The 15357-nt window shown below is 41.8% G+C and overlaps 1 protein-coding gene across 1 annotated transcript in view; it reads left to right on the top strand.

Moving 5' to 3' along the window:
* Positions 1–13949, top strand: part of LOC139712828 (radial spoke head 10 homolog B-like) — a 33310-nt gene extending 19361 nt beyond the window's left edge. The window contains exons 13-18 of the mRNA XM_071624619.1: positions 8441–8608; positions 9545–9676; positions 10185–10281; positions 11572–11727; positions 12925–13079; positions 13740–13949. Coding sequence (XP_071480720.1) covers positions 8441–8608; positions 9545–9676; positions 10185–10281; positions 11572–11727; positions 12925–13079; positions 13740–13949 — 918 coding nt within the window. The remainder of the gene's footprint in view (positions 1–8440; positions 8609–9544; positions 9677–10184; positions 10282–11571; positions 11728–12924; positions 13080–13739) is intronic.
* The last annotated feature ends 1408 nt before the right edge of the window (positions 13950–15357 follow it).

Raw genomic sequence — 15357 nt, 5'->3', positions numbered from 1 at the left:
GACCGAGTCATTTTCCTCGTTATAGCCGATATCTCGTTATATCAGTAGGCATAAAAGAAAGCATAACATGAAAACATTAATTTGCACATGTGGGACTACCCATCATATTTCAATCAATATTGTGATAACTTGATATTGTGTGTGAGGGAATTACTCACCTTTATGGGTAAGAAGATGTTTTTCGCCAAGGAAATCCAATACATTATGTATCAACATGGGCGTCACCAGGGGGGGTGCGTTGGGTGCGAACGCACCCCCCTTCAGATCCTAAAAAAAAAAAGAAAAGAAAAAGAAAAAAAAACTTCCATTCTGCGAGCGACCTCAACGCCGGACGCTAAATAATTATTCTTTTCTATTCTTTTTTTTTTTTATTTTGCACCAGGAACAAAAAAAAAAAAACCAAAAAAAAAAAATCGTGGGCAAAAGCAATTCGCACCCCTGGTTCTGGCAGCACTGATTTTATACATATCTACTAGTATTCTATACAGTGTTTACTATTTATCGACCATACTGTACATCCGTACGATACGGAGCGCGTACACGTTTGCATGTACGTGTGCTACTTACAAGTATGTAGGGTCTATGTACGTTACTTCTGACCAATCCATATTGTCAGCCCAAGAGTGAGCCTTATGTTAGCCTCATTAAAAAAAAAAAAAAAGTGGAGGGGCAAGCATATCATTTTGCCCACCCCCCCCCCCCCATAATTCCAGAGACGAGAAGATTTTCTTACCCTTTTTTGTTGTAGACAGAAACACAAAAAGTTACCCCCATAAAAATATTGGAGGGGCAAGCATATTTTGATTTTGCCCCCCTCCCCATAATTAATAATTCCCGAAATGAGAAGATTTTCTTGCTTTTGAAAGAAAACAAAAATGTTGCCCCCATAAAAATATTGGAAGGCAAGCGCACCATTTGCCCCACCCCACATAATCATAATTCCCGCGATGAAAAGATTTTCTTGCTTTTTTGTTATAGAAATCTGTCTAATCATTTCACCCAAAAGCAGTGGCGTAACTACGGAGGGGGGGGGGGGGGGGGGGGGGGGGGGGGGGGGGGGGGTGGTGCCCCCCCCACCCCCCCCCCCACCCCCATCCGCTGGTAAAAATAAAAGACTTACCAAAATTGTAATTCAAGGGTTGGTAAACTGCTTTTGAATGAAAGGGTGATCAAGAAATAAGATATTTTTCTATGATTTCTTTTAACCATAATTAAATAGGTATACAGTGTGAAACATTGTTCAAAAAGCCCGGACCCGACAAAAGATTGTGATTCAGAGTGATTCCTGGTTGGCATTCTGCATATAAGCAGGATGTGCGCAGTGTACTCAGAACATCCGAACGGCAAAGAGAATCGCTACAATGTTGTGCAATGTGATGTAGAATATACACCTTTGTACCTTACGCTTCGTTATATCAAAGCTAGATCATTGATTTTGCAGTGTTGCTTCACATATTAGTCTGTATAAAAATGTCTTGCATTGCCAATAAAAAGACTTGACCTGGGCTAATTCCTAACTTTTCCATATATATAATATACAGACACAAACAAACACGCACAATTAGGGGATGCTCTAAAGTGCAGATTTTGGACATCCTTCCCCCGCTTGGTCACTTCGACGCCACCCCTTCGCTAGTCATACCTCCCCGGTCATGAACATAAACCGACACCCTTGACTACCAGTGGCGGATCCAGGGGGAGGGGCGCCCCGGCGCCCCCCCCCCCCCTCTTAATTTCCAAAGCGAAAAAAATATAGCTTCAAACGGCAGTTTTTGGACTGTAAAATATCAAAATTTTCAAGCTCGCTCGCTTCGCTCGCTCGCATTTAGTCGTAATGCCATTCTCCTGAAGTTGCTGCCAGTAATTGCCAGCAGTTGCGGCCCGGTGCGCCTCCCCCCTTAATTTCCACAGCGAATAAATATAGCTACAAACGGCAGTTTTGGGGACTGTAAAATGTCACAATTTTCAAGCTCACTCGCTCCGCTCGCTCGCATCTAAATTCTCCTGATCTTGCTGCCAGTAATTTGCCAGCAGTTGCGCCCGGGTGCGCCCTCCTTAATTTCGAAAGCAAAAAAAAAGATATAGCTTCAAACTGCAGCTTTTGGACTGTAAAGTGTCACAATTTTCAAGCTCGCTCTCTTCGCTCGCTCGCATTTAGTCGTTATGCAATTCACTTGATGTTGCTGCCAGTAATTGCCAGCAGTTCCGCCCGGTGCCCCCCCCCCCCCCCCTCCTTAATTTCCAAAGCGAAAAATATGGCTAAGAACGGCAGTTTTGGGACTGTAAAATGTAAAATTTTCAAGCTCGCTCGTTCCGCTCGCTCGCATGTAATCGTTATGCTCTCCTAATATTGCTGCCAGTAATTGCCAGCAGTTGCGCCCGATGCGCCCCCCCCCTTAAATTCCAAAGCGAAAAAAATATAGCTACAAACGGCAGGGGTTTTTTCACTGTAAAATGTCAAAATTTTCAAGCTTGCTCGCATCCGCTCGCTCGCATGTAGTCGTTTTGCCATTCTCCTGATATTGCTGCCAGTAATTTGTCGTTTCACACCGTCATTCCATAATCCATTTATAGGGGGACAACCCCCCGTCCCACAACCTCCCCCCCTTGCTCGTTCCGCTTGCTCGGGCTCGGTCGCGTTCATGACATCAGTGTAAGAATTATTACTAGAAGTTTATTTAAATTATAACATTTATAGGCAAATTGTTCAATAACAATTTACTTCAAAATGTACTGATACCTTAAACAAGTGGGACTGTTTCAAGTCGATAAAACACGCAAAAAACTTGCATCAAATTGCACTATCTACAAACATCAAAATGCAAAAAGTGCTCACGGTGGGAGGGGGACACTCCCTCCCACATCCTCCCCCTCGCTCACTCTTCAGGAAGTTTATTTGGATGATACTATTTTATATGCAAATTGTTCAATAATAATCTATATCAAAAATAATACTGCTACCTTAAACAAGTAGGACTGTTTCAAGTCGATAAAACAAGCAAAACATGTATCAAATTGCACCATTTACAACATCAAAATGCAATTTCAGCTCTAACCGTGGGATGGGGTTGGCCCCCTCCCAACGGCGTAGCCAGGATTTCATCTTAGGGGGGGGGGGGGGGGCGGTTAGTCTGCGGAGGGGGGGGGGGAGGGTGTGGGGGGGGGTGTGGGAGGGGGTGTCCCCCCTCCCACGGTAAGAATTTTTTGCATTCTGATGTTGTAAATGGTGCAATTTGATGCATGTTTTTGCGCGTTATATCGACGTGAAACAGTCCCACTTGTTTAAGGTAGCAGTTTATTTTGATGTAGATTATTATTGAACAATTTGCCTTTTAAATTCTATAAGTTAAATACACTTCTTGTATTAACTCTTTTCACTGAATATCATGAACGCGACTGAACCCGAGAGAGCGGAGCGAGTGAAGGGGGAGGGGAGGGTGTGGGAGGGGGGTGTCCCCCTCCCACGGTGAGAACTTTTTGCATTTTGATGTTGCAAATGGTGCAATTTGATGCATGTTTTTGCGCGTTTTAACGAGTTGAAACAGTCCCACTTGTTTAAAGTTGCAGTATATTTTGATGTAGATTATCATTGAATAATTTGCCTATAATATGGTATAATTTAAATACACTTCTTGTATTACTTCTTTTCACTGAATATCATGAACGCGACTGAACCCGAGCGAGCGGAGCGAGCGAGGGGGGAGGGGAGGGTGTGGGAGGGGGTGTCCCCCCTCCCACGGTAAGAATTTTTTGCATTCTGATGTTGTAAATGGTGCAATTTGATGCATGTTTTTGCGCGTTATATCGACGTGAAACAGTCCCACTTGTTTAAGGTAGCAGTTCATTTTGATGTAGATTATTATTGAACAATTTGCCTTTAAAATGCTATAAGTTAAATACACTTCTTGTATTAACTCTTTTCACTGAATATCATGAACGCGACTGAACCCGAGAGAGCGGAGCGAGTGAAGGGGGAGGGGAGGGTGTGGGAGGGGGTGTCCCCCTCCCACGGTAAGAACTTTTTGCATTTTGATGTTGCAAATGGTGCAATTAGATGCATGTTTTTGCGCGTTTTATCGACGTGAAACAGTCCCACTTGTTTAAGGTAGCAGTATATTTTAGTGTAGATTATTATTGAACAATTTGCATATAAAATGGTGTACGTTAAATACACTTCTTGTATTAATTCTTTTCACTGAATATCATGAACGCGACTGAACCTGAGCGAGTGGAGCGAGTGAAGGGGGAGGGGAGGGTGTGGGAGGGGGTGTCCCCCTCCCACGGTAAGAACTTTTTGCATTTTGATGTTGCAAATGGTGCAATTTGATGCATGTTTTTGCGTGTTTTAAAGAGTTGAAACAGTCCCACTTGTTTAACCCTAAAAAGGCCGGGGGGGGGGGGGGTTGAATCAACCCCCCCCCTCGACGTTTTTCGCGACTACTCCGCCGCGCGAAATTTTTTGACCGCGCCGTTCGCTGACTTTTTACTTTCAAGTCTCGCACATACCGTTACGACGCTGCATAACGTTTTATACATGCCTGTCAGACCGAAAATGGCTCAAAAACGTGATTTTGTGTATAAAGTCTATGCAAATGGAGTTTTCTCTTCTTATTCATAAAGATATGATTATTTTCACTTTTATAGGCTGAAACTAATTAATTCTAGCATGATTATGCTTGATATAGGTTCTGTCATAAATTTTGCGAAAAAAAAAATGATAAAACAAAATTCGAAAAAACAAGGAAATACATAAGAAATTCATAAAATAATAGAATACATCAGAAATTGATTTTGATACCAAATTTTTTTATCAAGTACATTGTTAGGAATGCTACACAGAATGTTTTCACCAAAAATTAGGATTTTAGGAGCTTTAATTTCTGATTTAGAGCAAAATGTATGATTTTATGCATATATTAGCATAATTAATTATTATGACGAAAAGTTCCATTTCTTTTTGTATAGCTTGGTAGATTACGCCGCAGGTAATGCACGTGCCAAATTTCATGGCGATTGCGCAATCGACGGCCGAGATCTTGGGGGGGGGGGGTTGAATCAACCCCTCCCCGGCCACAGAACACCCAAAAAAGCCCGGCCTGGTTAGGGTTAAGGTTGCAGTATATTTTGATGTAGATTATCATTGAACAATTTGCCTATATAATGGTATAATTTAAATACACTTCTTGTATCAATTCTTTTCACTGAATATCATGAACGTGACTGAACCTGAGCGAGCAGAGCGAGCGAGGGGGGAAGGGAGGGGGTGTCCCCCCTCCCACGGTGAGAACTTTTTGCATTTCGATGTTGTAAATGGTGCAATTTGATGCATGTTTTTGCGCATTTTATCGACGTGAAACAGTCCCACTTGTTTGAGGTTGCAGTATATTTTGATGTAGATTATCATTGAACAATTTGCCTATAAAATGCTATCATTTAAATACGCTTCTTGTATTACTTCTTTTCACTGAATATCATGAACGCGACTGAACCCGAGAGAGCGGAGAGAGCGAGGGGGGAGGGGAGGGTGTGGGAGGGGGGTGTACCCCCTCCCACGGTGAGAACTTTTTGCATTTTGATGTTGCAAATGGTGCAATTTGATGCATGTTTTTTGCGTATTTTAACGTGATGAAACAGTCCCACTTGTTTAAAGTTGCAGTATAATTTAGTGTATATTATTATTGAACAACTTGCCTATAAAATGGTATCATTTAAATAATCTTCTTGTATTAATTCTTACACTGAATATCATGAACACCGTCTGTTCAGCAGTCAAACAGAAAAAGCATGCACACGAGGGTGTAGAACTCATAGGGCCGGTATATCCCCTCCCACACGAAGGTGATTTTGCGTTTTCAGACCTGAAATTCAGCGATCTGTTGCAAATTTTTGGTGCAATACTTTTTCATCGAAGTGATAAAATCACGGAATTTAGCTCTTATGCCGAATGTGCACCATCTGTGTGTATGTATAAAGTCTAGTGAGGTATATAGAGGAAGGGGGATTCCTCCTCCCGCTCGCGGAGCTTTTGCGTTTTTAGAATTGAAATAAAGCGATCTGGGTATATAGCCACAGTCTATACTTCTATGCATGGTGGAAGGGGGGAGGGGCGGGGGAGCAGGGAGAAGGCGTGGGCGAGTGTTATCCCCACCCTTCCCTTCCGATCGAGCTTTTGCCTTTTTAAGGTTGAAATTGAGATATCTCATCTACGCATTTTTGATGGAATCAACATTTGGGAAATCACACACACACACACACACAAAACTGATTAGGGGGGGGGGGGGGGGGGGGCTGAGGGAGGAAAAAGTCGATTAAAAGGGGAAATTCCCCTTATACATGAGGGAACCTTGAGTTTTCGGAATATAAGTGATAAGTCTTGTGCACTCAGAATTATTCATAATTTTCTGTAAATCTAAAAAGTGTACTAAGCTAGGGAAAGAGGCACAGAGAGGGAGGGTTTGGGAGGGGGTATCCCCCTCCCAAGCACGAGAGATTTTGCATATTTTGAATTGAAATTCAACGATCTGGTGCACACTTTGAGTGAAATATTCAAAAAATATCTTATTTGATGAAAGGTTGCAAAGGAGACCCGCTTCATGTGCATGCATATACAGTATACACGCATCTTTTTTTCCGCCTCCCAAATCCCCAGTCCAAATCTTAGGGGGGGGGGGGGGCGATCGCCCCCATCGCCCCCCCCCCCCCCCTGGCTACGCCAGTGCCCCCTCCCACACCTTCCCCCCTCTCTCGCTCCGCTTGCTCGGGCTCGGTCGCGTTCATGACATCAGTGTAAGAATCAATACAAGAAGTTTATTGAAAAGATATAGTTTATAGACACATTGTTCAAGAAGAATTTCCATCAAAATGTACTGCTACCTTAAACAAGTGGGACTGTTTCAAGTCGATAAAAACACGCAAAAAGTCTGCATCAAATTGCACTATTTACAACATCAAAATGCAAAAAGTTCTCACCGTGGGAGGAGGGGGGGGGACAACAGGCACTTCCACACCCTCCCCCCCCCCCCTTGCTCGCTCCCTCCCATACTAACCCCCCCCCAAGATGAAATCCTAGCTACGCCAGTGCCCTTTCCCCGCTTGGTTTCCCTCAAAAAACAATAAAAGTCTAGGGATTGAGAGCTTTCTATTTTCCAAATGTCTGTCCAAAAATCCCAAAATCTCGTTACATTTAGTGTCAAAACGCACCCCCCTTGAAAAAAAGCTGGTGACGCCCCTGATCAAGAATGTGTTTCTTATTAATTGTAGATGTTTGAATTTGTAAATTGATATAGCTTGCGATTGTATCAAGATCGTCTGTGGATTGGTATGTGGTTATCGTATGGGTGTGTGTTGTGTGGAAAGCTTGAATATGGTCTGCACAATGCTGTATGTGTATGTAACACATTCTGTATGTACATTATGACTGCGTGTGTGTGAAAATGGGGAATTCCCTACGTAGAAGGCCAATCACAGCATCAGATTGCCTCACACCTGCTAAACGTCATGATGATGTCATGTATACATATGGCCGTCCCACCACATTTTCTGCATGTATCAGTGTGCGCGCACACACACACTTACACGTACAACATGCAGTGCTAGCTGGAGTGCACTGAAGAAAATGATTATGTGTGTACAAGACAGTTTTTGGCGCATCAAGCTTTACAATCTCGGAAGATGATAGCACAGGCGAATGCTTTACCGAAGGCATTTTGCTTTACCTCGCTATAGCAGGTTTGATTGACTATGTTTTTCTTTGTTTGGAAGTCACAAAATTTATCTCGTTATAGCAGTTATTTCGTTATAGCCGATCTCGCTATAAGAGTAGCATTTTACATAGACTTGTGTGGAAGGAAATTTGGGACCGGGAAAATTTCCTCGTTATAACCGATATCTCGTTATAGCAGTGTTCGTTATACCGAGTTTCCCCTGTACCCGGTGAAAGTTGGGAAGTGAATGAGCTCTTGGCAAGCAATATTCAGGTGTTATAGTCCTGAAGAATAGTGCTATTGTGAGTTCCTGTTTTCTGTTTAGTTACACACTTTGAACATGTTTTATGTTTGTAGTCACTGCTACTGTCTTGAAATGTCTTGGAATTTACTATTAAAGCGTTCTTTTCTTGTGCCATAACAGCAGTGACTACTGTAAAATCAAAAACATTTGTGGTGTGAAACTTTTGCTTATTGATGCCGATTACCTTTTTCGCGGCATGAAACTTCTGTGAATTGTCATTGGCATTCAGTGCATTGTGTAGACAAAACCTTTTGCGTGCATTTTATTTTCGCAAATTTTGGCCTCTCGCAGAAGTTGCAAAAGTTTCATGCAGGCGAAAATTTCTGGTCTCTACAGCATTTGATGGCTTTGTGAGATATTGACAAACATTGCACAACATGCCAAAATACGTATGTGGGTGATGAAATTGACAATGTCGTTGTGTCCTGTACAGATGACCTTCCTTGACTTCTTCGAGGCTGTCATCGGCTGCGCCATGTACTTCGTGACGGAGGAGGTCATCAAGGACCCGGCCACGCCCAGACCCAGTACGGTCATCTCTCACCACACCCACACCAGCTACAGCTCCACCACACACCCCTCCACCTCAAGGACCAGTCATGTGAGTCCAGCAGATTAAGATAAATCAAAAACAAAACAAACAAAACAAAAACAACAACTACAACAGAGGGCCACTAAGTATTATAGTGGTGGTATCCAATGCAATAATGATAAGGTGATGATGATGATTGTCATAGTCGCAATTCTGATTATGAAATTAATGATAATGATAAGGGCAGTGACAGTGAAAATCATGCTAGTAATTGTATTATTGATTTAGAATTGTGCATGACATTAATGATAATAATGGCAATGCTAGTGATATTGATAATCATACTGGTAATGATATCGATAATGATAATGATGACTATGAAAAAGATGATAAGTTTGACTTATTTAGAGTTATAATGATGGTAGTAATTTTGATTATCGAAATTGATAGAGATACAACAGTAGTCATGGTGATTAGGATGATGAGAGTGTTAATGATGGTGATAATTGTGGTATTGACATTGATAATAATTGATGATGATAATGACATTAATGATGAAATGATTATTGGCTTCTTTAACCTATGACAGCCTAGAGAGAAACAGCAAGAAGATATAACAATCTTGGCAATGAGCTTTTATAATAACTTCATATATTTCACATGAAAATTATGCAAGAAACGTGAATACTACGATAATAATGGTAATGCTTTTGCGAATGAAAATAATTATGATAATATTTATAGCCACCTCAGAAATACTAATGCTAATGCTAATGATAATGATTATGATAACACTCTTAGCATCCTCTAAAAATGATTACTTAATGCACCTTGTCATAGGATTATGTCTGTCAGAATTAATGCTCATGGTTCCAGTTAACCCCCCAAAACAGATTTAAGGAGGACAAAGTGTCTTAACTTATGCCGTGTTTCTAGGCCACATAGTGTGGCACCTCTCCCTTTTGACATTGACACGACATTCTCACTTAACTTCTGACCTCACAGCCGAATGATGATGTAGATGACCCGGTTAATACAGGCCCGGGTTCACCACGAACTTCAAACTTTGGTTCACCAGGCCCCAGAGCCATGTCGTCCTCAGAGGTAGCAAGGAAGGCGTCTGAAGCCAAGGTTGAGGTAGGCTATCCTTTTTCCATTTCTTCTGTTTTTCTTCCATTGCTGCAAACACGGAATATCTTGCCGTTTGAAGATCTTATCTGAAATTAACATTCGACTGAACTTGCACAAATATAATGATGCAGAAAAGTTGTTCAGTGTATGCAATTTTCTCTGATCTACAAGGTAATGAATGAGTAAAGTTCACTGAAATAGGCCTAGAGTGATGAAATCAATTATTCAAAAGTTTGCACTTTCACAATTGTATTGTAAGTACTCAGAATAGCAGTTGAAGTGGAGTTGGCATGTAGCACGTAAAATTGTTCAAGATCAATTATTTCGAGATTGATGGTAGCATCGCCCTATGCACGGGAATCTCTCATTAATTTCAAAAGTCCTGTAAAAAAAAAACATATATATCAACTTGCCTTCCACTAAGATACCTCATGTTAGGGTGGGGGGAGAGGTTTGATTGAGCTCGGCAGTCAATCCAATGTGCAACTCTTTGACATGTGTCTGATTTCTGCAGAAGCCTGGATCGATCGTAGCGACTCTGAGTCTACACACGGAGAATGTCCCAGAGGGCAGTACCACCGTCGGCGAGCCGATAAAACCGTCAAAGTCAGGTGAGCAAAATCCTCTGCTAGATTCATGTGACCATCAAGCATGAAAGAATGTGCTTAAAGGTAGGGAATCCCATTTGCACGCCTTAAATGAAGAGTTGTATAAATACAGTGGTATGTTGAAGAGAATATCATTTTAGAAACTCCCATAAAGTATTGAAAGTGGAAGGTAACATTTAGTACGTTTTTTTGACGGTTAGATTTTGAATTGAATTGTTTTCGGGGCTCACCGTAAATTCCAGTACATTACTAGGCTACCTTTGCAGACCCATGTACTGCATGTGTGTCCATCATGTATATTTTGTGAAGATAGTTCATCAACACTTACAAACATTTCTATATACATTCTTACCACACACTCTATATGTTATTACATCAGCTCTTGTACTTTTAGATTTGTGTTTATAGATCACAAATACAGAAGAATGCAACAAAAAAGCTTAAGTGTGGCTGACACACAGAACTACTGAGTAGTTGAGTTTTGTGCATTATTCAAATTTTAGATAACTGTTGACTTCCAAATTTCTAAGCAGTGGCCTAAGCAAGTCCCCTGAGGTTCATACTTAATGTTTTGCTGCATTTTGGGAGGTCTGTAAAAGGTATCCCCTACCTTTAATGTACAACTGCAGATTCAAGTTTGATGAGATACTGATACACACACATTGTTCCCTGTCTGTCTGCTGTTAAAATGTTGTTGCCTACATGAACATAGGTCGTATATCCTTCAACGTGATCATTATCAACAGCATTTTTAGTATTATCAATGTTATCATTGATATTATGATCATGTTTATTATTATAATCATGGTTATGATTACAATTATGATGACAGTAACAATTATGAGTAGGATTGTGATTGTGATTATGATTACAAGTTTGACTGCTATTGCAATTATGAGTATTATGACAATGGCAATTACACTGCATGATTATGATTAGTATCCTTATCATTGTTATCACCATTATCATTGTGGGAGCCAGCTGCCTTTGAATGTTTCTACAGATAAATGGTGCTATATAAATGTTGTTTCATCATCATCATCATCATCATCATCATCATCATCATCATCATCATCATCTTACCATTGACATTGTCATTATTAGTGTGATTAACTCTGTTTGTATCATTATCAGCATCATCATGATTAGTACATCATCATAAGTACATAATGTGTACCATCCTCTTGGATATGATTTTATGCTCAGTACTATTCTAAACTACACATCTCTATTGAACATTGTTTATACAGCTACACTTTATGTCAATTGTCAATTTTTAAAAATTTTTCGCAGAGGCTGGAACGGAAGCCAAGGTCACCTCAACCTTCTCGCTGGTGGCGGGGGACGCAGGCCTACCGGTGGACGGTGCCACGGAGACCCAGACCCACCTCCTCCAGTCAGTGCTCTCCATGGGTGCTGAGGAGGCCCAGCAGCAGGAAGAGGAAGCAGGTAAGGACCAGGAACCGTTGGGAGACTTAGTTTTTGAAAGTCATGGACCAGGATCTAAATGGAGATCGCAAAACGGGGGTTGGGGCGTATACTGTGTGAGACTGGACAGAATAGAAGTGTAGTTGGGTCTATTGCATGCCGAACAATGACCAGGTGGTCCAGGAACAATTGGGTGACTTTTTAAAAGTCCTGGACCAGGATCTATTGTTGGAGATCTCAAGGGGAGGGGTTGGGAGAGAAATGGAAAGGGTGGGACTTATACAGTGAGACCAAACAGAACAGAAGTTTAGTTGGGTCTGTTGCACGCTGGACGTTTGCCAGGTGTTTTTAAGAACTGTTTGGGGAATTTTTAAAAGTTGTGGACCAGAATAAGTGAAGGGGATCAGAGTGGAAGGGATGGGGGTTATACAGTGAGACCAAATTGCATGCAAGGCATTTTATAGGTGGACCAGGAACCATTTGGGTGGCTTTGTCAAAGTCCTGGACCAGGAGATTTCAAGGGGAGGGGTTGGGAGAGAAGTGGAAAGGGTGGGGCTTATACAGTGAGACCAAACCGAACAGAAGTTTAGCTTGGTCTGTTGCATGCTGGACGTTTGCCAGGTGTTTTAAGAACTGTCTGGGGAATTTGTAAAAGTCATGGGCCAGAATCTATTGTTGAGACCTATTAAAGGGGAGGAGATAGGAGTGGAAGGGATGGGGGCTATACAGTGGCACCAAACACAACAGAGGTGTGGTTTCGTCAGTTGCATGCAAGGCATTTGATAGGTGGATCAGGAACCATTTGGGTGGCTTTGTCAAAGTCCTGGACCAGGATCTATTGTGGAGATCTCAAGGATGTTGGAGGGGGGTTTGGATTGGGGATGTAGGGTTACACAATGTGAGACCAGGCAAAACAAGTGTAGTTGGGTCCATTGCGTGTTGGACTTTCGCCACATCTTAGAGGCTGTGTATGATGGGTATGATAGTAGATGACCTGAGATCCAAGGACCTGGTCTAGTTTACAGGACTTACGTGATGGGACTCAACGATGAGCGACCTTTGGAAGGCCATCTTTTTTTATCAGGTGCACTTTCCAAGTCTAAGGAAGTGGGATTCATGTTTTAGACTACCCCAACCTATTTCTTTTCCTTTGTGTCATTGAATAACAATTCAAATTGATTTTCCTCCCCCCCCCCCCAACCCCGTGTGACCCAGCAGTGGAAGAGATGGAGGAGGAGATGAGCGAGGACACGAGGCGTTTCAACTTCTGGACCCACCAGATCAACATCTTCCTCCTGCGCAAGCTCTTCCCCGCCCACGAACACATGAAGGAGTTGCAGGCCAAGCGGGCGTTGGTCCGTGAGGAGCGTCAGGTGGGTTGCAGGAAACGATTCTTTGATGATCTTAACATAACCCAAAAAGTCCTGAAATGACATTCAGCCATTTAAAAACTGATTTTCGTCAAACAAACTTTGAATTCCTCTTAGAATTGTATGATTTTTCTTATTTCATAAGTGGTTTTTACACTGAAATTATCTCGCAAAATGTTAAAATCTGAACCCCCATCTTAACCAAAAACTATACCATCCCTTTAAGTGTATCACAAGGTAGAGCACAATGACAAAAAATTGCCTTTATTTGATTCATGTTGTTTTTCATATAATACTGTTTCAGTTACAGATTTTTCCAATGCATCTTTACCATAACTGCTAGTTCACAAGTGATTCAAAGATTTTGCAGTATATTTAATAGAGGGTTAAAGTTATAGTTTCTCTCTCAATTTTCATACTTTCTTAAATTTCTCTGTGACTTGGAGCAGAATTGATGAATCTAATATTTTTTTCCAATATGAGATATGCAGTGGAATTCAGAAGTGGTACTGTAATGATGATATGATAACTTTCGCAGCATTTTACCATTCTGTTCAGTGAGGTTCAACCCATTTATCAAGGTAGACTCAAGCTTGTTGTGGAATGTGGGATTGCACCTTTAAGAAAAATGCCTTTCGGCCTTGTCTGCCTCTTTGTATATAGCTGGCCCTTCTGAAAGCCGAAAGGGAGCGGGAGGAGCGAGAGAAGCGGGTCCAGGCCCAGCGGGAAGCCGACAGACTCTCGGAGGAGGCCAAGGCGAGGGAGATGGCCGCGGCTGCCTCGGAGGCGGGAGGCGGGAACGAGACCATAGAGGGCTCCGTCAGCGAGGTCAGGGTGGAGCGGTCCAAGTCCAACATCTCGGTCAAGAAATGATGATTTGCTGTCAATCCTCCGCATCCTCCGCCTCCTCCTCCTCCTCCTCCTCCTCCTCCTTCTCCTCCTCCTCCTCCTTCTCCTCCTCCTCCTCCTCCTCCTCCTCTTCCTCATCCTCCTTCTCTTCCTCATCGTCCTACTCTTCCTTCTCCTCTTCCTCCTTGTCCGCCATAGTGCAAAACATTCCCCCTCGGGTAATTCTGACCTGAACTGGCAAATTTGGCAGCATGTCAGCAAAGTTGGAATGACAGGGTACCTCGACTACGTAGGTATTCTTTTGAAATCATCTTGCGACTGGCATATGATGCAGTCCGGATAGCACACCGTATCTTGTCATTGTGTCAAATCAAGACTAAATGTGTTCTGTTGTGTATCAACAATGCAGTTGTATCAATGTATGTATTTCTGTTTTACCTGAAGCCCTGATCACATACTCCTTAAAGAGTACAGTGTAGTTGACCCCAAGTGGTGTGAACATATCTTGCTATGAGTGATTGGGACGTGTCATTATTTGATGACATCAAGAGTTGCAGAAAACAGTCAGATAGCTGTCGAAACGCCCTTTGCAACTTGCGACAACATACATATGGCATGTAAAAAAATTGAGATCAAGGGATCATGCATTGTCTGTAATGTTTGTTCCAGTAAACGCGGCATCTGAACACAAATGTTTAGGGTTACCCTCTTGTGACGAAGCATTGCGAGGTCTCTGCGAGAAATCACTTCTTGTTGGCTTTTAAATCACAGCTCCAGTGGTGTGTTAGCACTAGAATGATTGTGGAGATGTTGCATTATGTCATGGATTTGACATAACTGAGGAAAGATGGCTGAAACAAATCCTTGGAGCTCGTTCAGATAGCAACGGAAATACTGGGAATTGCTCTCATATCGCACAGCTACACACAATGCCACATTTTTGTTAATTTTTAAATATTTATGTGAAAAAGTAGTGAGTCTGCAATCAAGGGCCACTAGTTTTCCTGACACTGCTTATATCTTTATAGGCAGGTCTACAACAGTGTCCCTCATGAAGAATGGGGGAAAGTTAGAAGATGATGTTACATTCATTTGAGAATTTCTCTCAAGCATATATATTTCATTTCTGCAGTACTCCGTCCTGCCTTAGTTGTAAGAATCAAGGCTTTTACTTTTGTACGTTCCTTATATATATATATGCATTGCTTCATTGTGAATTGTAAATAATTACCATGAATTGCATTTTGTATTTACATGTATCTGTATTAATATTTCAATGTTGTTTGAGGCACTGCCATACAAAAATAGAAGTAGAAGAAAAAATTATATATAAAAACTTTATCTGGCCTCTTCCTCAGGTTGAACATATCTGTACATAAAGAAGACTGAAGTTTTGTTCATTGTATTGATGAATAAATCATATTGACACTTT

The sequence above is a fragment of the Diadema antillarum genome, unplaced genomic scaffold (genome assembly GCF_040938485.1).
Source record: "Diadema antillarum isolate AM-2024a unplaced genomic scaffold, OU_Dant_1.0 seq00001863_RagTag, whole genome shotgun sequence".
Taxonomy (NCBI): Eukaryota; Metazoa; Echinodermata; class Echinoidea; order Diadematoida; family Diadematidae; genus Diadema; species Diadema antillarum.
Note: the sequence above shows the minus strand (reverse complement) of the source record. Positions and strands in the feature narration are given on the sequence as shown.